Here is a 26,238-nt window from a genome sequence, read left to right as displayed (position 1 = left end):
ATGAATTGCTATTCGTAAGTCTCGCTAAAGCTCGAGAACGGCTGGACCGATTTGGCTAATATTGGTCTTGAATTATTTGTGGATGTCCACGGAAGGTTTAAAAGGTGAATAAATATTAAAGTGTTCGGAATTAAATAAAAACAACAATTTTGTTTTTCCTTTGATGTGTCCCCCGTCGTCCGATATTTGTTTTGTATGGACATATTTTCTATGAGAGAATTTATTGACGCACGGTTTGACAGTTCTGCTGTGAAACAATTTCATTACAACAACAGGGATGGTCCCTGTTTTACGAAATAATTCTTGATGTTATGATATATTACTGACAAATTCATAAAAAAACATTATTTTATTTATTATATACAGAACAACGTCTCTCGGGTCAACTAGTCATTAATAATAATGGTTATTTCTACGGTAAGTGGGCATGCATTTAAATTTGAATTTACGTCTTTATTTGCAGTCTAACATAATTTTTCATTCAACTCGTTCCCTCGTTGACCTCGAGGTTACCTTCGGATCTATGAATTGTGTGGGCATATTCACGATAGCACATCTCAATAAGATCTGTTTGTCTCATTACAATATAATATATAAAATATTTAATCTATAGATACATTTAAAAATTCTTTTATAATGTTGTATACTCCACTTACAGGCTAACTCGACATGCTTAATAGTATCATATACATTCTTTGTTAAACTAAAACTTTTGAAAATAATTTTTGAAAAAATTTAACAAATGAAAGCCACAAGCAAAAGGCTGATAAAAAAATAACTATGTTCTTACTTAATAACCAAGAAAAACTAAAGAATAAAACAATAACTACGAACAATGACTAACCATCTTGAAGTAATTTCATAATTTTTTTGACTTCTTTTTTAAATGGTAGGTTTTATTAATAAATGCTGAAGATTTTATAATCAGATCAAAACAGAAAATGGCTCAGCGGTTATAGTTAATATGGTTTGAAATTTTGTAACTGTCAAATTAATAGAAACTGATATTCGGTAGCTTTAGTTTGGATTTGCGGTGCGGACTCAGTAAGTTTATAATAATGAAAGTTTAAGTAAACTTTATATTATATTATTTTTAAGTATAATAGTTTTTAATGATGAATGCCATTAGTCCATTTTGAGAATAAGAGAATATTTTAACAAGAATATTTACATTTTTTTAGTAATTTACCCTTTACCACAGTTAATAAGCCAAACCAAACGGCAAATAAACTGTGATTAGTTTAAAATTTAACGGTTATTACCGGTTAAAATCCGCTTTTATGTATTATGAGTTGTTTTATAACCCTTACTACCCGGTAAATTCTGAAATGGCCAGTTTAGTGCGGTATTTTGGATAAATATTTGGTAAATGTCACTAAAATTGATTCTGTGCTCTGTCAAATGATTCGGCAACGGAAAAAATACCGGTTTGCACAAGATGCCGGGTAGATTATGGGTACCACAACGGCGCCTATTTATGCCGTGAAGGAGTAATGTTTACTGAGTTTCGGTCTGAAGGGCGCTGTAGCTAGTGAAATTACTGGGCAAATGAGACTTAAGATCTTATGTCACAAGGTGACGAGCGCAATTGAAGAGCCGCTCAGAATTTTCAAAAATCCTGAGTGGCACTGCATTGTAATGGGCAGGGCGTTACAATTACCATCAACTGAATGTCTTGATCTTCTCGTCCCTTATTTAAAAAAAACGGTTTATTTAGTATAATCTGTATAATGGATTTAACCAACTGTACAGTTTCGGTTAAACATGGTACAAAACCGAACAAAAACCTCTCGCTGAATTAAATCGTGAACCGGTTAGATTTCTTCGGCTTCCAAACCTTTAATAGTTGTAGATAAAACATGCCAAATGTCATTCTTCATCAAAAATAGATGCTAAAAATGTCAAAGACTTAATTGACGAGCATTTAACATCACGAGAATTAGTTTCGAAGCTTTTTGTATTCAAACCGGTACCCGCCCACTCAGTGCTGACATTTTGCGAAAGTTTGTTTGATCCAAAGGCTTACTTTTGCATGCCTTAAGTGCGAAGCACGTAGGTATGTTCTACTAGGGCAAAATTAAAATCAAAACTACCAATGATATATAAAGAATTTCGTCATAAAAAATGGTTTTAGTGGCTTATAGTGTGGATTTATAGAGTCCGCGGGGTAAACACAATAACTTCTGAGAATATAATTTTTTTAACTGAATCTATTTTTTATCTCTCCTTTAACTATGTGGGAAGCCATGGAATGTTAATGACGGTATAATTTTGTTCTGTGAACTTATAAATTTTTTTTTCAGCCGGTACATGCCCAAATTTTCAGTCTTTGAGCCGTATGTTTTATTTATTTGTAAATAGAGCTTTAACTGACAGCTGATACTAAATTGTGTTTTATTATCGTTTGACGTAAAATTATCACAAAATAAATAGTAGTTAAAGAAACTAAAAAACACGCATTCTATAAAAAATAGTAAATTTATTTTGAATTTTAAATTTAACATCAATTCCTGCCTTATAGACGATAGATGGAAATTATATAAATTAACAAAAATCATATTTTGATAATTGAACAATGTAATAATTTTATCAAATTAATGTATTGTCATCGGTCCTCGATAAATCTACGAAGTTTCAATGAAATCTGGCCGTTTAAAGTGGGTCAAAATCTAGCTCAAATGAGTCGGTTACAAACAAACATACATACAGGTGATGTTAATACAATGCGTGTAATTAGAAGTAACGTAATACGGTCATATGAGGTAATAACATATTAGTGAAAAAATTTACTGTACTTTAAACTGTTTTTACTGTATTTAAAATACTTTAAAAAAATTACGTCTAAAATTAACACTTATGGCATGCACATAGGGCTTCCAATCCCGCGGCCCGTATTCAATGTCGGCATTTGCGAAATCAATCCCGCGGGATCTCGGTATTTGCGGGATCCCGCATATTGAAAATATGCACATTTTAAGACAATGAATTTATCAACTCCACATTTATTTACGTACATATTACTATTAAAATGAGATCAATCAAATTATACAGTTTTTTTGTTCACAAAAAAAAACAATAACAAATTCTGAATAAAAAGCAAAACAACACAAAAAAATCAACCAAAAGAAAACACATTTTAAACTGATAAATTATTACTTAATTATTAAGTTTGTCAGTTTTTAATTTTAACTGAAATTGTTTGCGAAGGAAACACAACATGTCCAAACTGTCGTCTGCCAAAATTCTGCGTATTTTAGACGCAATATAGCCTGCTGCAGAAAATGCCCTTTCTGCTTCCATACTTGTGGGCGGTATTCCGCGGCGGTAATGAATCTTTCATTCACGTACAAACCCTTAAAAGGATGTATCAATAAACTTCACGAAAATACGAAACAGTTAATAACTTGAGTTATTAAGAATGATATTTCACGCAGATTATCCTATTTAGCATTGCATGCACGAATTTTTTCAGTCAAGCAAATCCCGCGGATCCCGCGCCCTTAATCCCGCATCTGGCGGGATTGGAAAATGTCGCGGGATTGGAAGCCCTACATGCACATTTGCATTTACGAAACTTTTTTTAGTTTTATTCTCATGTACGGCAATAAAAGTTGGTCAATATGATGTTTTTGTGTTATCACCTCACGTTTTTATAATACGCAGTTTATTGTTTATTGTTAATGAAACGTGATTGTGGTTTACATGTTCCGATGTATTTAATGTGTGTTCTTCATAGAAACGATAGAAGCGGATCTCGTAGTATTTGTAAAGGACTTCCTTTACATACTATATGCTTATAATACATACTATATGCTCTAATATATATATATATATATATATATATAATATACTCTCGTATAGACAAACAAAGTGTGCGAAAGTGTGCGTCTCCAACGGAATACAGCAAGAAAGGTAAGAGGTATATTATTGTTGTAACCGACTTTTATTGTCAAGTCGTAAACAGTCAGACACGCTTAGCACTAGCTCTTTATTATTTTGAATATTACGCATTATCCGGCTGCTGTCGTCTATACGTTGGTTTATTGTAAGTCCATGATAATTACTGCCACTATATCAACCACAGCATTCTAAATAAGCAGGTACTTGAAATGTTAAAGTAGTATTTCCTTGCGGTTCAACTGGTAGTCTTTATATACAATATCTAATATATAAAATTCTTACGTCGCGGTGTTTGTAGTTAAACTCCTTCGAAACGGCTTCACCGATTCTCATGAAATTTTGAGTGCATATTGGGTAGGTCCGAGAATCGGACAACATCTATTTTTCATCCCCCTAAATGTTAAGGGTGGCCCACGCCAAATTTTTATTTTTTATTTTTTTTGACTTATTCAGCATTAAAAAATACATACAACTTCAAATTTTCACCCATCTACGACCAACAGTTACTTTTGTATCGTGATTTTAATATCGGCAATACAACGTTTGCTGGGTCAGCTAGTCTATATATTTCATTGCTAGCTACTAAATTAAGAATCCCACAGTTAAAAATAATCACTATATATATCATTAATGTAAAAATAGCAGTTTAGTGAAAAAAAATTAATAAAACAAAAACCTATGCACGAAAAGTAAAAAAAAATATTGCGTATTATTTTTTTATAAAAGGAAAAAATATTGCTACAACTAAATAATGAACTTATATTTAGATTTCTCATAAGTAAAATGAAATTAAAAATATTCGACTACCTAAAAGTCTATAAAATTGTTAAGACAACCATTAAAATAGGAAAACTGGGTTCAACCAATCGAAAGTTCTGAGGTGAAAAACACAAAAAAATACCATCGAATCGAGAACCTCCTTTTCTGAAGTAGGTGAAAAAGAAAAATTACTGATGAAATGTGATATTTTAACTATTTATCTATCGCTGTTCCGATAAATACTAAATCACTACTTATATATTTAACGTGGTTATGTCACTTCTTATACCTATTTATTGATAGTTATACTAGCTGACTCGACAGGCGTTGTTCTGTAGATAATGAAAAAAATACTGTTTTATAGGAATTCGCCAATAATATTTCAAAACATCAAGAATTATTTCGTAAAAAAATGCTCCCTGTTGTTACAATGAAATTGTTTCACAGCGGAACTGTCAAACCTTGCGTCACTAAATACTCTCATAGAAAATATGTGCATACAAAAAAAATATTGAAAATAAAATCATTATGGGTCCCAAATCTAAATAAAAACTATCCTATCTCTCAAGTTGGACCAAACTGCACACCATGAAGTAATCCCCATTAAAATCCGTTCATTAGTTTAGGAGTCCATCGCAGTCAAACAACGTGTCACGTAATTTATATATATTAAGATGATAAAAGCAAATATTAAACACCAGGATGACTCCAAAAAGGTTGATGGTTCTTCTATTCAAATAAATTGTGTTTTAAATAATAGTTTTAATATGCCAAGGCTATTATGCGGTTCTGTTAAATAATAACAATGGGATTAACTTAACCAGTAGCTGTGGCTCACCGTGGTTTACACTTTAGATAGCAATGTTACCATTCGTAAGTTTATTGTTATTTTGACCCATTTAGGATATCTATACTTAGAACGTGAGTTCAACTGTGTCTTTTATATTTTTAACCTTAGATTATTTAGCCGTCTAGATAGATTGTGACAGCTGTGAAAACGTCGAAAAAATTTAGGTACACAGTTAACCTCTATTTTGAGAAATGCATACACACTAACACAAAGTGACATACATATAGCGAGTGTAAGACGTAGCTTGTCACGCACACTAAAGTAATAAACCTGGCCTGTTTTCATCAGTTGTCTAGCAGCAAGAGGCTCTATTTTGACAAATATACTGGCCTTCAAAAGTAAGTATCACACTTTTAAAATTGGGATAATGTTTTAAGTTCACAAGATATACTTTCGAAATAAAAAGGACTCCAAAGAGAATTTAATTTTGTACATAACAGCTTTATAGTCAGTAACCTTCTTTTAAGAATTGGCTGAAAAAAAACTTCAAAAACAAAACCATTCCTTTTTCAAAGTGGACGTTTCCGAATTACAATTTTACCATTCACATTTTTCTTTCTGTTTTAAATTTTTTTCAAGATCTTGGTGGGTCTCGATGGGTCTTGTTTTAAAAATTTATGCTAAAAAGCACATAACATTTATTTATCAAGCCTCTTTCAGTTGAAGAATGTGCTAGGATCATGGCTTTTCTGGAACTAGGCATCAGTATGCGTCGCACTGCAAGAATGGTGGGTGTGACGGTACGTACGGTCCAGAAGGTAAAGCGAAGGTACGAAGAGACTGGACACCATCTGAGGAGACCTTGTAATGGCAGACCCAGGTGAGAAGATCGTTATATTATTTCCACTGTGTTAAGAAATCGCCACCAAAATGCAGTTGAAGTCCAGCAACAGCTACTTCAGACCCGGAGGGACTACATTAGTGACAGTACAGTGAGAAGAAGACTTGCTGAAGCAAATTTGAAACCCCGAAGACCAGCGAGTGGCCCAAAACTCGAGAGACAGCATCGAGTAGCGAGACTGCGATAAGCCCGTGAACACATGCAGTGGGATGAAGAAGAATGGTCAAGAATTTTGTTTGCAGATGAGTCTCGATTCTCCCTTTACACTTCTGATGGAAGGCGAAGTGTTTACAGGCGACCTGGTGAGCGATACCTTCAAGCCTGCATCTCAGAAAGAGTCCAATACGGTGGAGGCAGTGTACATGTATGGGATGGCATATCTTCAGTAGGTCGCACAGAGCTAGTAGCCATAGAAAATGGCACCCTCACTGGGCAAATATATGCTCAAGAGATTCTCAATGAGCATGCAGGGCCGTATTTAGCAAATATGGGTGATGGATCGATGCTGATGCATGATAATGCCCGGCCACACACGGCTCATATCGTACAAGAGTATATTCAGGAGGTCGGTAACAGCGTGATGGGTTGGCCATCAAGAAGTCCTGATCTCAACCCGATTGAACACGCCTGGGATGAGCTTGGGAGTCTAGTCAGAAATCGCAGACCACCACCTACTACCCTCAGGGTACTAAAGCAGGCCCTGGTAGAAGAATGGGAGAATATTCCCCAACATCGGCTCCAAAACATAGTGTTCAGTATGCCAAACCGGCTCGAAGCTGTAATCAGAGTTCGAGGAGGCAATACCAGTTATTAAAAATTAAATAACATGTAATACATTTTAGTTGATTTTTTTTACACTAAACTAAAAATTTCTTTTTTCTTTTTTAAGTTAAAAATGTTACTAATGTATAATTTTAGTTTCTAAGAATTAAAGCCTATAAAATTTGCAACAAAACGTTTTTAATCTTAAATCTCTACCTTCTATAGTTAAGAAAAAAAAATAATTTGAAAAGTGTGATACTTACTTTTGCAGGCCAGTGTATATTATTCATATTAGTTTTAACTTAAAAGGGCTTATATTTTATAAAAAGGTAATAAAATCGCAATATCGTAAAAATCGTACATATATTTTTTTAAAGAATACTTGTTTTTTTTTTTACCGAAGCCAAAAAATATTTTATAGAATTTTTGTCTGTTAGTTTATATATATGTCCAAGCAAAACGCAGAAGTACTGAATAGATTTTTTTTTATGGAATAGGAGGACAAACGAGCGTACGGGTCACCTGTTGTTAAGTGATCACCGACGCCCACAATCTCTTTCAACATCAGAGGAATCACAGTAGCGTGACCGGCCTTTAAGGAAGGTGTACGCACTTTTTTTGAAGGTACCCATGTCGTATCGTCCCGTATTTTGCTTGCATAGTCAAAAGAGTAAAAAATAAACGTAGCCTAAGTTACTCCTTATTACATCAGCTACCTGCCAATAAAAGTCACGTCAAAATCAGTCCAGCCATTTCAAAGATTAGCCGGAACAATCAGACAGACAGACAGACAAAAATTGTAAAAAATGTTATTTTGGTGTATATACATTCATATTATACATGTAGTAAGAAACGGTTATTTTAATATTACAAACAGACACTACAAATTTATTTATATGTATAGATAACAAGAATCATGAAAATTTATTGAATTAGGCGTTACTTTGCGGAAATCCATAATTATACAAATGATTTCAGTTTTCTTTAGTGTTGATTCCGCCAATATTTGTTTTTAAAACAATTCAAGACTTGAGTCTCGTGCCAGATTTTGGCGAGACAACACGTCCTGAGGATGCCTCGTGTAGAGGCGAAACACATGTCGAATTGTTTTAAAAACAAATATTGGCGGAATTAACACTAAAGAAAACTTAAATCATTTGTATAACAAGAATCATTTAATTACTAAACGTAAAGATCCATAAGTGCGAGCAAGTACGCGATATGGGCAATACCGCTCCCTCCTTTCACTCCCGCTTTCCACAAGCCATGAATGCGTGCAATCGTCGTCGGCAACTGAAATATAACACTAATTCTCATTCAACACCGTGCCAACTTCGTCAGCAAAAAGCATGAAGTTTTTGTGCAACTAGGAAATAAAATCATGTCTATTCATATATGCCTGAATATAAAACAGTTAATGGTTGCGCGGGTAATTCATGCTGGAGTTGACAATGGCGTATTGTAATTAGCGCATCTCTTGTGAATCTGCAGGTATCATCATTTTATTATATTTCCTGTCGTAAAATGAACAAGGTCGCTCGCAATAATTGCAATTGCACGATCGATACTTGCTCTCCAGCGTGGGTGGGGTTTATGTTCTGTGACAAGTGTTTGACTTCTGTACGGGGCTATTCTTAGTGCAATAAATCTATATCCCTACTTATCTATATAATATAATGAAAATGGTCTTTTTTTGAGGCTCAATCACACCTAAACCACTGATCGTATCGACATGAAACTACCACCATTCGATGCGAAATTTATCCTAGATGGTTAATGGCTACTTATTTTTATATGGTATCGTAATAAGATGAATAAAATTAAATTTATTACCTTATAAAAAACGCCCAGCGAAGCGGGCAGGAATGGCTAGTAATATTATAAATGTGAATATAAGTTTGTTAATTACGCTTTTACGCCGGACCTATTTTTCTGAAATTTGGTACAGCTTGGGAATGGACATAGGCTACATTTTATTCCAGAAAAATCCATGATTCCCGCGTGATTTGTAAAAAACTGAAATTCACGTCGATGACCTATAACTATACTATTATTAGGTTTAGTTTGCCATAGCAATCTTCCTCGAAATAAGATTCATATAATATTTTGGGAACGGGAGCGAAAACGGAAACCGAAAATTGATTAGTATATGAAATATTCTTCAACCCCAAACTTGCTTATTATTTTTAAATACCCTCTATCTACAAGGATGAAGTCGCGGGCATCAGCTAGTGTAATATAAGTATGAAAAGTAATACAGGTGTACCTAACTACTGCTTAACCCTTCAATGCTATATAATATGAATGTACAAACGTCATATTAATGCGCTCACATGGAAAGCTATCTTCTCAAATCATTTCTCTGGTTTCAACCCAAATTTCTGAGCGGCACTACAATTGTGCTCGTCACCTTGAGACATAAGATATTAAACCTCAATTTCCCAGTAATTTCACTAGCTACGGCGCCCTTCAGACCGAAACACAGTAATGCTTACACATTACTGCTTCACTGAAAAAATAGGCGACATTGTGGTACTCATAATCTAGCCAGCATCCTGTGCAAAGGAGCCTCTTACTGGTATAAAAGCTGGTATAAAAATATGTCTACTTACTATTATTTCAAAAATATAATAAAGTAGGCGAAAGAGTCTTAATTTTATCAAGCCAGAGAAGGTAGCGCTGAATACTCAATTTGTTTTCCATTATAAATTCCTATAAAAAAAGAATCATACATTCAAACTGATCCTATAATAACTGAAAAATTAGTCAATTAGATTGACAATATATAAATATTTGTAAATTTGGTATTCACCATGTTGAGTCTTATTATAGAGGCAATACATAAAATTAAACTTTTAGTTTCCGAAACGGTGATAGTAGAAGTGACATCAAAAAAGAATTCTAAAGGAATATTTTTTAGAAAATAAATGCTTTTTATACCTCTTATGTTTAAAAGAATAAAAATAAAATATCGCCTAATATTTTAAGCATAATATTAAGCATCACTTATATTCGATTATTACACTGTAGGAAGATTGTAGGTAAGTTATTATCGCATTTACATAAACTTATTTAACTTATCGCCCTTGACTTTGTTCATGAGCAAGAAACTTGCGGAAAATAACTGCAGAGTTCAATTTATATTGAAACTCAACTATGTAGTATTATGAATGTTCATTTTAATTTATGGTTTAATAAAAGTTTATTGATTTAATTAAATAATTACTCATTGAGGTGTTATTACATTTATAAGTATAACATGAACTGCATGTAAACTATTATATATTAATCTGTCCGCGGGCGATAGATTATTTATTATAGTAAGTAATATCTGGTGAAGGTGCTCTTTGCTTCTCCAAAGGCCTAAACAAATGCATACCTGCACTAAGAACATGAGTGTCTCAGATAGCGGGTAACAGCGTACTACTAACGGCCGTTAGAAATATACTATCTACAGATAGATATAGATTACCTTCTACTGTCAGTAAATAGCTATTTATCTTCTGAAGCTGTCCCAATATTCCCGATAAGTGATTGTTATCTGAGCCCTCCCATGCGCTCCAACTAACTCAAAATAACTGAGGGAATTCAGGGAGAAATTCGTCAACTCAATATTGTTCTCTTTTCTATCTCACGTTTTTTTTTACAACAAGAGTACAAAATATTATTCTATTCTATATATTTTGACGGAAACTTTTTCATAGACACCGATGAGTCTCCTTACCTCTACCCTCCATAATATACACAAATAAACCGAGGAGAACATCTTTAACGGAGATACAGCAAGATAGAAAAGGTAAGTAGTAGTAGTTAGTAACCGATTTTGATTGACTGGTCGGTCAGTCACGTTTGACATCAGCCCCATACTATTATGAATATAAAATCACTAGCACTAAGGCATACATTTTACCAGTGGGAGGCTCCTTTGCACAGGATGCCGGTTAGATTATGGTTACCACAACGGCGCCTTTTTCTGCCGTGAAGCAGTAATGTGTAAACATTATTATGTTTCGGTCTGAAGGGCGCCCTAGCTCGTGAAATTACTGGGCAAATGAGACTTGACATGTTATGTCTCAAGGCGACGAACGCAGTTGTAGTGCCGCTCAGAATTTTTGGTTTTTTCAATAATCTTGATAGGCGCTGCATTGTAATGAGCAGGGCGTATCAATTACCATCAGCTGAACGTCCTGCTCGCTCGTCCCGTATTTTCATAAATAAAAAAATTTACGAATCAAAATTGGCTGGCTGTTGTTATCGGGCGTCATGTCGTGTATACGTTAGTTTATTCTCAGTCTATAGTATTGTATAACAATGCCTCCTTCTTTTTAGCATTTCTATAAACTCTAAATAATTCATTGCTTGTTTACGTTTTCTGTCAGTGTCATACTCGAACAAAATGTCTGTTTGTTGCCAAAAAAGATTTTAAAACGTCAGATGAGAAATTTACTACCACTGCAACGATTATAAACTAAAATATACTCTTTGATCAAAAACTTCGAATAAATATTAAAAAATTAATGAATTAATATCGGATTAAGACCTCCTGGCCTCTAGGCTATTTGTGTATGTATGTATTTCATTATTATGATTAATAATTATATCAAAACAGATAGGTACGTAAGTCGTGACTACGAGACGAACATTAATACAGTATTTATAGTAGAGACATAAAATCGGTGAAGGTTAGATAGGTTTATTATACAGATACTACAAATTTACTAAATGATTTATCTGTTATTAATTAATATATTACTTTTATGAGATTAAATTTGATCCTTTTAATTTATTCAAATTTTATTTAGAAATCATTGATTGTAAGTTACAATAGTAGGAGCAAAAGACGTACATAAGCATACAGAGCGCATATTTTCTGTGATGAAAAAAGTGGAAAGAGCAGAAGACGAAATACAGTTAACATTTAGTATTTTGAGAAGTACTGATAAAAAGCCTTTCATAAAAGTCCGAAATAAGTTATAACTTTCAAGTTTATCTCGTTTAAATTACTTTTCTCGTAAAGAGTAATGACTTATTTGATATTAGTTGTTACATAGTTGTATTTTTATATTCCATCTGAGTTAAAATTAAATCCGGATAAGTTACAGAGCCGGACATAATCCGGACTAAAGTCTAATAGTCCGGACTCGTCCGGATTAAGCCGGATGTATGGTAACCTGACACCCAAGGGACGAGAGTCGTAACTAGATTATAAAGAATTTGTATTCAGAATAGAACGTGTTGTATTTAACATTATTTACGTCACCTTAATAAGGTTATCACTTCTATCATGTACGTAATCATAAACGCACACCGGTTATTACTAATTTGCATGCCCAATTAACCCTCCTACATAAATTGTTAAACAGCGAAGTCTTACTGTAATTAATTAATCTTAGTACACACAGTTAGTGCTGTTGGTCTACCCATCGGAACCCCAAAAAGCAACCAAAAAGCTTAAGAATTCTCAAATCGTGTAGGCGTCTAATGGACAAAATATACAATGCAAATTTTTCGTCTACAACTTGACAGGGAACAATACGCTGCCAAACTTCCTTTGTTCCTTTTGCGAGATATACATTTGTGTATGTTATACATTTTATACCTACCTACGTATTGGAACCGGCCGCGGATTCGCCGAATTAAATGTCAAAGATTTACAAACTTCTAGACGGATGCAATCTTTATTTGAGATGTAACGTTACGATTCGAACACAAAGTATTAAAGGATCAATTTCAAACTGTCTGTGAGTATCAAATAAATTAAAAATTAAAAATGATATATATATATATATATATACTAGGTCAACCGACAGACGTTGTTCTGTAGATAATAAAAAAAATACAGTTTTATAGGAATTTGCCAATAATATTTCATAACATCAAGAATTATTTCGAGAAATCTCTATACAAAACAAATATTGGAAATAAAACAAATATGGGTCTCATATCGAAATAAAATATATCTTATCTCTCTAGTTGGACCAAACTGCACTCCATGAAGTAATCCCCATTAAAATCCGTTCATTAGTTTAGGAGTCCATCGCGGACAAACAACGTGTCACGTAATTTATATATATTAAGATATATTTAAACACATATCATTATATGAAATACTAGGCCCTACCCAATTTCTTTGTGATTTAATATTATAGTACTTATAAGGAAAAAATCTACAAAAATAAATAAACCCTATAAACCATCTAACCATACGTTTAGTAGTTTTTGCTTCAAAGAAATTTGCACTTGAAAAAGAAACAAAGCAAAATTTAAATTAAATAAATAAATTTTCAAAAACATTTGCGCATTCCATAGTTTTACACATAAGTAATATATTGCTTTATAACAATAAGGCATTATTATATTACTATCGTATTTTTAATATAAATTATCTTAAAAAAAATTTAGATAGTGCATTTCTGAAAACAAAAGCTTTAGACAATAACAATTATAATACAGTAACATACTCCTTTAATATACATTAGTAATGAAACACAAACCTATAAATAAATAATTTATTGTTAAGATAAACTAGGTGAAGGTCACAGTGACAATAAAATTATTAACACTTGTGCCATGAATTAACTGGCCTTTAATTTGTCGTTACTCATTTGTGAGACGGTATGCAGAAATACTACTCATAATAATATAAAATACATATACATTAGTTAATTTATTGAATTAGGCGTTACTTTGCGGAAATCCATAATTATACAAATGATTTAAGTTTTCTTTGGTGTTAATTCCGCCAATATTTGTCTTTAAACCAATTCGACACGTGTTTCACCTCTACACGAGGCATCCTCAGGACGTGTTGTCTCGCCAAAATCTGGCATTATACATTTAAAATATATAGAAGCAGATCTGAATGCAACTAAAAAAGATATAGCAGATATAAAATGATGCGTTATATAAATCAGGATCTTATCATCTTAGAGATATAACTTTTACATAAAAAAACAAAATAATTTATTAAATTAATTGTTATAATTAATTAATCTTAGTCATACCTTTATATTAGTCAAGCCTAGCTATTGATTGATTAACTCTTTTGTGATTTAATTGCGAAAATTACAGATTTGTATGGCCTTTTTCACATACAACTGCAAAGTCTCCCTTCTCTTTTACTCTCCTCGCCACACATACTTACCCTTTCTATTTCGTTGGATAGCTTTTCTTCTCCGAACCCGTTTAGTGTGGCTTTGTAGAAGTATCAAAGATATTACGTTCTAGCAATGTACCTACTTATAATTTAAATAATATAATTGTGTCTATTTCATTGCTAAGAAGTTATCACTGCAGCTATATTGATTGTATGTAAAGTCGATCGTCGGAACGCTTCTGAGACAAGTTCAGGTCAGAACCATCACCGCCTTGATTAGAATTTTGATGTTTTCATAGTCATACATATTGCATACAACTTACAATACATTGTCCATGTATTTATTTTTTTTGCGAGCGCAGAGCGCTCAGAATTTTTGGGTCTTTTGAAGAATCCTGAGCGGCACTGCACTTCAATGGGCAGGGAGTTTCAGCTGAACGTCCCGCTCGTGTCATCCCTTATTTCCATGAAAAAAAAGTATCCCTTCACAGTACGGTTGTCAAAGAACTTTCTTCCACATTGTTCGTGGAAGAAAGCATAGTATGGGATGAACTGTATTTCCGATAACGCATGCCCATACTCTGAACAAACTAATATAATATTAATGGCGTGTGAAAGTCTAATGATTGTAACTCTATGGCACAGATACGGTGGTGTGCGTGTTAAAGAACATTTGCCACACCCACCGGCACGCCGAAATTACGGCCGATACTTTTTGTCCGCTGCTGAGTGTCAAGGACAAGCGCTTCTGTTGCTAAGTTCGTTTTAATGTTTAACATATTTTAACTATACGTATCCTCAAGTAATAACAAAATTACAGTAACATTGAACCGGTTTGAGGAACTTTCTGAGATAATCGGTTGAATATTGAAATGTAATTACATAATATTAAGGAGTATAGGTACGAATTCATTTTATATTTTTAATTTAATGGCCATGCAATGCATTATCGATTTAGTCCGCTTCGCAACAATGATATTATAGTATTAAACTTCCTAATTGTTTATTTAACACGCTTCCTGGGAACAAGTAAAATTCGGGATAGCATTAAAGAAGTTTGGATTAGTTAATAGTTAAGTCTAGCGCCAAACGCAATTATGTAGGTACTCTAACAATGTAAATAGTTATTCTTTGGTAGTATAGATAAAATAGTTTGTAGATATTGAAATACAAAATAATTGTAACTTCTTACTGTAATGGGATTGAATATCTAAATGAAACCACACCGTGGGAATGGAAGGGTCCTGCCCAGGCTATTAATTATTGAATTAATTTAATTATTGTAATATAATTTTATTAACTTAGAATACATTACACTAGGATTTCGTCCGGCTCTATTATTTGTCCGGATTTTATTTTTAAGTAGATGGAATATAGAAATGATTATTAACTAATATAAAAAAGTATTTTATTTTTACGAAAACGAAATCTCAACGAGATCAACTTAAAAGTCCGGACATTTATCGAAATATCAGGCCTTTTTCCTAACTTTTCAAATTAATAAAAGGTTGAACCGAAAGAAAAACAGACCCGCTGAGTTTCTTCTTCGCCCGTTCATGTGAAGTCCGAGGCATTTTTTGGAATGGACGGTAGATTGAAATAAAAAATATTTAAGTCAGATAGTTACGAGCAAACGCCCGCGAATTAGCTCTCATAGATTCGTTTACAATTATTATTAGACCACTGAATCATTTTTGTTGAGACACCGTAAATAAATTGCTTTAAATAATTATTTAATATACAGACAACGTTTACGACTTTATTACATGTATCATGACCATCTGACGGTCCGGTGGACGCCTCGCACCAATTAGTCCCACTCGTCGTACTCGGTACAGTCCGGACGGTAATAATAATACTTTTGTATGATGGACAATGCGACGTACTATCAAATATGGTCCGATGGCTTGGCCGTACCAACTCCGATCATGTGTTTAGGCTATAAGATTAATTTAGAGTTACAAACATCCAATAATTTATAGTCATCAATAAATCTGCATCAATGGTAGAATTGGACACCTACACATACTTTGTGTGATTTTTAACAAATAATAGAATTATCGCAATATATTCTGTTGTTACATAATAATAAATGGAAATCTGTTTTTTTGTTCGGTGAAAACTACTGAACCGATCTGAATAACACTTATACTATATGATGCAGCGTGTTTCGGAAAAGGACCCCTTGGATATTTTTGTTTCTGTTTTTAAAACGTTTTTAACTCGTTATTGTTATCATTTGGCTTAAAAGTGAGTTATGAACGAAGAGTGAACGAATTTATAAACAGACAAAAAGCCATGTTCTATTGTATCTTCTAATATTGTAACATGAATGAAAGAATAACTTCTAACTTCTTGTGACATGAAATGCCATAACAAGTCAATTGTGTGGGATATAAGAGTGAAATCAAATATGTTGACAGCTTGTTTGTTTTTATTCGTCTTATAAGTGACAAGTAAAATCTCTGGTCAGACAACTATTACCTTTTTGCTCTTAATAGTGATTTTCATTTTTATAACACTAGAAATAAGGGATTGCTTGTGACTAATTCTAGTAGGCTTCATAAGATAAATAATAGCTTTAAGGGTAAATGTATACACTTTTATAATAATGTCCCAGCCACTGTTCAGGCATTATCTATAAATAAATTTAAATGTTTTATAAAAAAAATGGCTCTGTCGTAAATCCTATTACTCTACTGCTGAATATCTAAATGATCAGACAGCCTGGGATTAGATTGTGATTATTGTATAGCGATAGAAATGACTGTACAATATTGTATATTTTTATTGAAAAGAGCGCAAAAAAAGAATGCTGGGAGAGTTTCTTGCGCCGCCTCTTCTCTCTCAGAGCGCCATTTGCAGCGGTAGTAGTATCTAGTATATTAGAAATGACATCAAAAATAATTCTATAGGAATCAATTTTGAGAAAATAAATGCCTTTTATGCCTTTTTAAGCCTTTTATTATTCTCTGTTGAAGCTCTTATACCGCTCAAATCGTCCGTGTAAATATTTACTCATAATACCTAATAATATTCTTAGGCTAGTGCTTGGTAAAATACATATTAGCAGCAGTAACTCGTGATTAAAAACCTACTCCAGTTAGGACGTATCCGCCCTTAGTATAATATGAAATTTTAGTGATTTTTGTCCAGAACATATATTTTTTTTTTACTTAGAAATACCTATACAATCGCAATACAAATATAATTTAGTCAATGACATTTCATTACATATGACAATTCAAACAATAAGCGGGCACAGAGTACTTCATTTATATGGCAAAAAAAACGTTTACGAAGATAGAGATAGAATAATAATTTTATTTCATGGACGACAATTTAAATTTAAATAAAGTGCTTTTAAATTTCACAAAACACAAACAAATAGTACGTTAATAATACTTAAATACCAGCTTTACCACATCACAGAGACCACTTTCTAACGATATAATAAAACTAATGCAATTAAACCAACATGAAATCGACAAGTGGGTGCGTCTAAACTGGGTAACCTATTTCTTGTTGAGTCGAGGACAAAGAGGAAAGCGTTATATTATGTTACATACTTTTATATATCCATCTTAAGGACACGCTGGCTATTTCATCGAACTCCTTCTGAATCGAAAGGGACGGAGATATAAAGGGTGAATAAATGTGATTACTGAATTCTACGCAGTTTGTTATTTAAGAGTACTTAACAACCAGAGATTGGATTTGAAATATCTTTACATTTTTAATAATAATAATAATAATAAAAAGCCTTTATTCACTCAATTTACAGTACAATAAAAATACAGACCCCCGCCAAACTGGATAGTAGTTTGTTGGCAGAGAAACAGCTCCCAAAGTTATATAGATGTTATAATTACCTCCGGCTTTCTTTTCAGTTTTTTAGCAAATGAGCTAGAATGTTCCTTTTATACTCACTTTGGTATTGGGCTTATTTCTGATATGCCTAGGCATACTGTTTAACAGTTTTGGTACAAGAAACCTTCTAGCTCGTTCACCATAATAATTCTGCGTTCTAGGTACAGACAGCATACACATTTCTTTGCTACGACTATTTTATTTATATGCAATAGGATTTTTGTAAGAATTTTTTTCAAACTGTTCCGATATTAACAAAAATTGAACCTTCTCATGTACTGTAAAACTTTAAGTTCATTAAATAGCATTTCTAGTTAGTCTCTTTACAAGTATTTTTAGTGGTTTCATTTACAAGCATTTTAAGGAACTTCTTTTGTAGTTGTTTAAAATTATCTACAGAAATATTGGTGAATCTACATACAACTTTTATTAACTTTTTATGAGTATTAGTATGAAAAATATGTAATGGTACAGAGCTGGTATTTCTTAGACCTTAGTAGATTGACGCTAAGAATACTATTGTAGTAAGTCTAGAAATAAATATAAATTCCAGTTTGAATATTTTGAGGTTATGTCTGACAAAATATGATATTATGCTTAGATAATTTATTCTTCTATCTAGATAGATCTCTTGCTGTTAGGCAACGCATAATACAGGCCAGGTTTATTAGTTTAGTGTGCATAACAGCTACGTCTTATACTCGCGATACGTATGTCACTTTGTGTTAGTGTGCGTGCGTTTGCTGAAAATTGATTAGTGAAACTATCAAATCTGGTAATAATAACAATTTTCCCATTTAATAATATCATAAATATATCTATATTAAGGCAAAGAAAATGTGCCATACAGCCAAACACAATAAAAAGTTCAGAGATAGAATTTATTATTTTATAATATTTAAGTACTTTAATTTATTTGCCTCATGTATTTTTTAAGACATAAAAAATATTCAAATTTTATTAAAATACAGTATTTAATAAATTAAAAAAATATCTATATATATTACAAAATTAATTTAATAGTAGGCTGTATAGGTCTGAAGCCCAAGCCTAATATCAATTATCTATTATAACCAGATTTAAAAAAAAAGCGGCGGGAAACAGGTCTTGTTTTTTCGTGTGTTTATTAATTTCTTCAAATTTGCTAAAATTGTTAAAATGTCCATGTTATACTACTGTTTTATTTAATCAAATTTCCTTGTAATCGAAATGAAAAACAGAGTTTATAACTCGTCCACAAAACCATTTTATCCTCGACATTACTATCAGCCCTCGCCTTCGGCTAGGGCTGCTAAAAGTCTCGGATAAAAATGGTCCATAGGGACAATGCGATATACCTTCGAATATGGTCCGGCGCCGTAATCCTTAAAAAAAAGTATTTTATTTAAATTATAATACTAAATTAATACTCAAAATACTAAATGAACTTCAAAAACTTTCAGAATACAATATGTCTAAATAATCTTCAAAAGAACGAAGTTACGTTAGAACGTTGCAGCCACCAACAAACCTTGTTTTCAAAAACAAACCCACGCAAGCTTGGCCGGATACATTTATTTTCGATTTTCCTTTTTTGGATACGGACGTCCTACTAGTCAGTTTAGCATATTATATGGATATTAACGTTGGTTGCAGCCCACGCAAATGGCACTTTGATATGTAATTTCATTCATATTTTATGCGAGTCAGTAATCGGATAACCACGCTTTCTTTGAGAAGGTTAAAGGCTTCTAATTTTCCTATGTGACCACGGCACAAGCCAATTACGAATGTGTGACGCGGTGGAGAATTCTTTGTCACCTTTTATTAATAAATAAATATATCAAATTCGATTAAAGCGATTATAGGTTGGTCTTGGCTTACACCAGAGTTCATTGGAGGTCTTTCTTAAGTTTTCCTCTTTTAGTAGACTCTTGCTCTTAAGTAAATTTTGATGTTTCGAAGTTACAAGCCAGAAAAGTGGAGATACACTTTATAGACAATCTGTTAGTACAGTGGTTAGTAACGATTCCGGTTGTACAGACACAAATAAGAATATTTATTTGATAGTTATGTCACCAGGGAGGAATGATTATAATGATGAAATATCCTGGTGTTTCAATTTTTATATATTTTCAATGAAGTGTCAATGTCACGTCTTACATTTCTTCATTCCCGCAATTAGATTATATTGCGCTTGGAAATACTCAAAATTTTCAGGGCAAAATCTAACCTACGTTGAATTAAATTGATTGCGTAGAGTTGGCGTCTTATTTAGGGTTACCAACAGGAACTTTATTACAAGCTAGCTGAACCGACAGATGTTGTTCTGTTCATAATAAAAAAAACTCTAATGATAACGGCTCTAGTAGTTTTTGAGTGTATCGTGAACAGACGCGGCGGAGAATATTGTTTTATAATAAAAGGCATAAAAAGGCATAAAAGGCATTTATTTTCTCAAAATTGATTCCTTTAGAATTCTTTTTGATGTAATTTCTTTTCTTATACTACTAGATACTACTACCGCTTCGAAAACAAATGGCGCTCTGAGAGAGAAGAAGCGGCGCAAGAAACTCTCCCAGCATTCTTTTTTTTGAAAATATACAATATTGTACAGTTGCTATAAAATAATCACAATCTAGTCCCAGGCTGTCCGATCATTTAGATATTCAGCAGTGGAGTAATAGGATTTACGACAGAGCCATTTTTTTATAAAACATTTAAATTTATTTATAGATAATGCCTGAACAGTGGCTGGGACTTTATTGTAGAAGTGTATACATTTACCCTTAAAGCTATTATGTATCTTATGAAGCCTACTAGAATTAGTTACAAGCAATCCCTTATTTCTAGTGTTATAATATAATATGTAGTGATATTCGAAAAATAAAATTTCACAAGAAACATTCTAACTGACGTGCACATTTCATTTATTCTTTCCATTCGAAAAAAAGATGAAACATTTAGAAAATGGATTCATTAATATTACTTTCGAGACGAAATAGGAATAAAGTCTAGGTCGAAAAATGATTTTGCGAGACGAAACTCTGCAGGGCAAATGAGGAACGAATCCTGAAAATATTCCTTCTCCTCCGATTGTACACAGCTTAATGTAATTCAGACAGACTCTCCTTGTAGTGTTCAATATTTGATCGTAAAGTAAAAAGTGTTAAGTTTACACAGATGTCGGATTGCTTAACAAATACAGCCGACCGCTACCGAATCAAGTACCAACTATTACGTAAAATGTTTAAACAGTTCTTACTTTTTGCGGACAAGTTTTTTGTCGTTTTAAGCTCTTCTACTTACTAGTTTATTTAAGGCTTATTTTTCCTCAAGCCAATACTTGCGGCTATTTTGATAGAGAAACAGAAACAAAATGTACCTATTATTGAGCTGGTCCACGGGTTCGATTACTGGCTTGCTATAAACATAGAACGATCAGATTGTAAGCGGCGTATTTTCACATAATACCAACATTGGTCGTAACGCATCTCAAAGTGACAAGGCGTAGCGTACCGCGATATGGGCAATATATCACCCTGACAGCTAATGTTAAAGTGTCTCTTGCCCATGTCATTACACCGCATTATATTGAAAAATACTACTTTATACCCGCGTGGCTCATCCGTATACATAACCTGAGTAAACTTATGGAATAAGTGACCACTTTACACCACGCATTACATGCATTTTCACTTGAGAAGTATAACATGAAACTTGCAAGCTTTACGGGAATAAGATACGGTAATAAGTTCAAATAGTAATATTTTACTAAATCCACCCAAACCATGCAATTTAGACTTTATTTACTGCAAATAGTTTTGCAGAAACTTGGCATTTTATCCTCATCGCATACAGAATAAAACATTCTCAGCAACTAGGTTACTCGGAGCCAGTGCTTTATTGTATTTACGTGACAGATATGAGAGATAAACAGATAGAGCCGCTTAGCTGGGTCAAGGTGTTTGACAGCTTTCGAGTCGCATATCTAAATATGGACTCAATGAATTTAGCTCCCGTTTTAATAAGAGCTACAAATCGTGATTTCGGTCACGGCACGCGTTCAATGGGCCCCAATCTCCACACAATGTTGTCTCAGCCATCGGTATTATGCACAATAATTGCTTGATACGAGTGTCCTTGCTGTGATAATCCATATTACCACGCCCATCCGAACAATGGATATAATTCCACGCGGAAGAGTGTTAAAACGCGTCGTAAAAAGAGCTAGTTTCAATTTTATGGCTCGCATTCAATTGGCGTCTGTAAAAACGTTTTATTAGAGTAACATCCTGGCTGCGAGGTCGCGATGGTCGGATAACTAATTAAAAAACCAGCTGATACTTACGAAAGACAGGCCCGCACTAATCGTATAATTGCGATTTCACTTTTGTGCTTTTTAGCTAAAAAAAGAAGCCCGCTAAGTTTGTTGCGCCCGTTCTTCTCGGGTCTAAGGCATACTTTTTCGAATGGGTGGTAGTTTTTGACTTTCAATAAGTTATATTATATCCTATTTTGAATAAAAATATTTGAATTTAGCTTTTTGAGCTAATGTAGCAATTTGCGAAGAGCCAACCAAGCAAAGCACTTTATTTTATAAACTAGGTGACCCGGCAAACGTTGTTTTGCCATATAAAGTATAATTCACGCGATAGTTTTATAAGTAATAAAATATTGCCTATATTATAGCCTGTACATCATTTTGTTCTATTGTCAATAGTTTTTGCAGCGCACTCAAAAATAGGTTTTCGATTTTACACCTTGTGTTACAAAATAGCAATTTTATTACGGATCCCTAATTTTGAAAAAAAAAAACATAGCCTAAATGTAGCCTTCCTCGATAAATGGACTACCCAACACTGAAACAATCATTCAAATCGGACCAGTAGTACCAGAGATTAGCGCGTTCAAACAAACAAACAAACACTGCAGCTTTATAATAATATTATTTTAATTATTTTATTATTTTATAAATTGCATATTGCATATTTCCGTCGTAAGCGGTTCATTTGATGGGTGAGAGTTAAATTAGCACATTGCTGACTCATAGTAAAAATAATTTAACATTTAGAAGCAAAAATTAATAAAAATCTATAATTATTACTAAATTAAATAGTTAAGCGTTTAATTCAATAATAAAAACACACAAGAAATGGATTTTACTAAAAACGGTATTATGGTGCAGTAAGATTATAGTTGAACATAATGAAACTGCATGATATTATGTCTATATTTGATTCTTTTTTCCATTTTCTTGTATAAAATGATGATGTTTATCACACTTCTCAATCGGTCGCAGATATTAACACAATGACAGTTAAAATCAGTGTTTATTTCTATCACCATGAAATGTTACAACAATAAAAACATGACACTGAAAATGAATTTTTTTTTGTTGCAGATATCGCAAGAACCGTTACCAGTGAAGATTTAAAGACTTGAGTGCCATTGGGAACCAGTTTACCAAATTCAGTGATATTTAGTCATAGTGGTTATATTTACTTAGTATTACGCTTATGCTAATAGATAGTTTTATTGTGAAAGTACCAAAAAGAAGTGAAGCTGGCTCCCTACAAGGATATCATGAACACGTCGAGCATAAGCTCAGCTGTGCCGACCATCAAATGTGAAGATACTTCACCATCACCAACTGCCGCTGTTGGCAACGACGGAGAAACGGGACATTTTTTAAGTGTTAATTTAAATCTAAGTGCTGCAATGATGAATCTCTTAGCAGCAGAAAATGGCGGAACGACAACTCTACGAACGCCTGAGATTGTCAATGATCTTATCACCATGACAAACCCTTTAGACCAGTACAATTATGACAAGAATTCGAACTTTAAGGTAAGTGCGCTATCAGGTATTATTTGATGAAATTCTTGTTTTTAGACAACAACCTTAGATAATTTGTAGGTCTAGATAAAGCCTCTTGCTGTTAGACAACTGATGAAAACAGGTCAGGTTTATTACGTTAGTGAGCGTGATATGCTGCGTCTTACACTCGTGATTTTTATGTCACTTTGTGTTAGTGTGTGTGCATTGCTCATAATAGAGGTTAACTGTTAACCTCAATTTTATTCAACGTTTTCACGTCTGTCACAGTCTATCTAGACGTATAAGTTATCTAAGTCCACAACAATTAAACAAAATCTAAAATTATTGTCATATTTTTTATTCACTGTGTCTCAGTATTTTAAAGACGTTTTTAGATTGGGTTCGTATATTGGTGCGGCCTATAAACAGATAAATTTTAATATAGTTAACTAAATACTTGTTTTTTGTAGTGCTCAGTTTTCATCTATGAACCATCAAATAGTTCAGTTGGATCCTCCAAGTATATAAATTATTTTAAACTAAAACTATAATTGGCTCATTGCTTTGTAGAAACAGGAACTACTTAAGTAACATTACAAGATTTATAACATTATTCTTAATTGAGCCGAATTTTAATAATTGGAAACTATTTTTGTTCTCAAATTGTTTTAAAAACGTTAGCAAAATCACGACTAGGCGTTATTTTGGCATTGAAAACACTTAGTACCAAAGCAATTGGAAGTGACCTTAAAATAGTTCCTAGAACTGTCTAGATAAGTGCATTAATTGAATAAACACCTACATTTTAGAGTGCTTGATTGTAATTCTGTTATGTAGTTATAACACGGCTAAATATTACTCATTTAAATAGCCAATCATGACAAACAAACTATAAAAGAATATCTTTATATAACCACCTATTGTATCCGTTATTCGAAGGATTATTGCCAGTATGTTTTGCATTTTGTGGAAACTCTAAATCCTTACTGATTTAAATTACAAATAGATGAGGATCCTTCAAGCATTTAGGTCTGTCAAGTGAAACGCTCTGTCGAATGCAAAATGAGCTATTGAATGTTTGCCAAGAATACGTAATACCACGTGATCATCTACACATGAATAACTAGGCATTACCGGTTGTGATACTTTTGTACAATAGACATTCAGGCGCCAAAATGTATCCCTAGATGCATACAATGTTTATTAATAAAGATCAACAATTGATGTTTAAACAGGGCCTTCATAGATGTTCGTGATAACCGACCATATAGGATTACAATATTTTAATTTTTTTTTGCGCCCAGTCAAAGCTTCCCTCTGGGATAATGATGGGGGGGAGGTGGTGAATACTCATGTATGCATACCAACGTAGCCTAAGTCTGCGTTGGTTATGTTGGACTCATGTAAAACCTTTCACCAGCGGAAGGCTCCTCTGCATAGGAAGCCGGCTAGATTATGAGTACCACAACAGGGTGAAGTAATGTATAAACATTACAGTGTTTCGGTCTGAAGGGCGCCATAGCCAGTGAAATTACTGGGCAAATAAGACTTAACATCTTATGTCTCATGGTGACGAGCGCAATTGTAGTGCCGCAGAATTTTTGGGTTTTTCAAGAATCTTGAGTGGCATTGCATTGTAATGGGTAGGACGTATCAATTACCATCAGCTGAACGTTCTGCTCGTCTCGTCCCTCATTTTCAAAAAAAAAACCTAAGTGCCTTACCCCCTAAACACCACCTGAGATTGGCTTTGGGCAAGTGCCCTCTAAGCCTTCATTTAAGGCGACCTTCTCTTGGGGAGAGAAAGGCGCAATGGCACTCCCTATGGAGTATCCGCTGGGAAAATTATTTACAATTTGATAACTATAATGATGTTAAAAATAATCTCATAAAATATACATTTAATATTATAATCAATACATTGATTTGCAAAGTGCGTAAGAAGCTCATTTTTGTAGGAATGCAAAAAAATGCAGAAATTGAGACAGATTTGAAAGTCTTTAATGTGAATTCGTAAAGTTATTTGGAATCGGTTTTGTGAATGAACAACGCGATAAAACTTATATCGAACATAGCGTAGATGAATAATTTAGAGCGTGAAATGACAATAAACAATGGAATGATTTTGTTATCTGATGTGACACATTTTACATAATGGATTACCGGGGTGTGTTAATGGGCGCCTGGTAGCTTTGTTATTAGAATGTGATTTAATACAAACTAGTTATTGCATGCAAATTTTACTGTTCTCTGATTTAAATATTTCTCTAGATTTAGCTTAATGTCTCTGAAACTTTTATTTTTCTTACACTATTTGGCGTTTTTCCGCTTCAAATATAGTTTAAACTCATCTGCCAGCCT

General features: G+C 33.3%; 1 protein-coding gene across 2 annotated transcripts in view; it reads left to right on the top strand.

The window, feature by feature from the left end:
- Window positions 1-26,238, top strand: part of LOC126974111 (fos-related antigen 2) — a 101,162-nt gene that overhangs the window by 55,909 nt on the left and 19,015 nt on the right. For both annotated transcript variants that reach the window (XM_050821530.1, XM_050821529.1), the window contains exon 2: window positions 23,462-23,907. In XM_050821530.1, coding sequence (XP_050677487.1) covers window positions 23,644-23,907 — 264 coding nt within the window. In that variant the 5' untranslated portion in view covers window positions 23,462-23,643. The remainder of the gene's footprint in view (window positions 1-23,461; window positions 23,908-26,238) is intronic.

Source organism: Leptidea sinapis, chromosome 31, assembly GCF_905404315.1.
Source record: "Leptidea sinapis chromosome 31, ilLepSina1.1, whole genome shotgun sequence".
Classification (NCBI taxonomy): domain Eukaryota; kingdom Metazoa; phylum Arthropoda; class Insecta; order Lepidoptera; family Pieridae; genus Leptidea; species Leptidea sinapis.
Note: the sequence above shows the minus strand (reverse complement) of the source record. Positions and strands in the feature narration are given on the sequence as shown.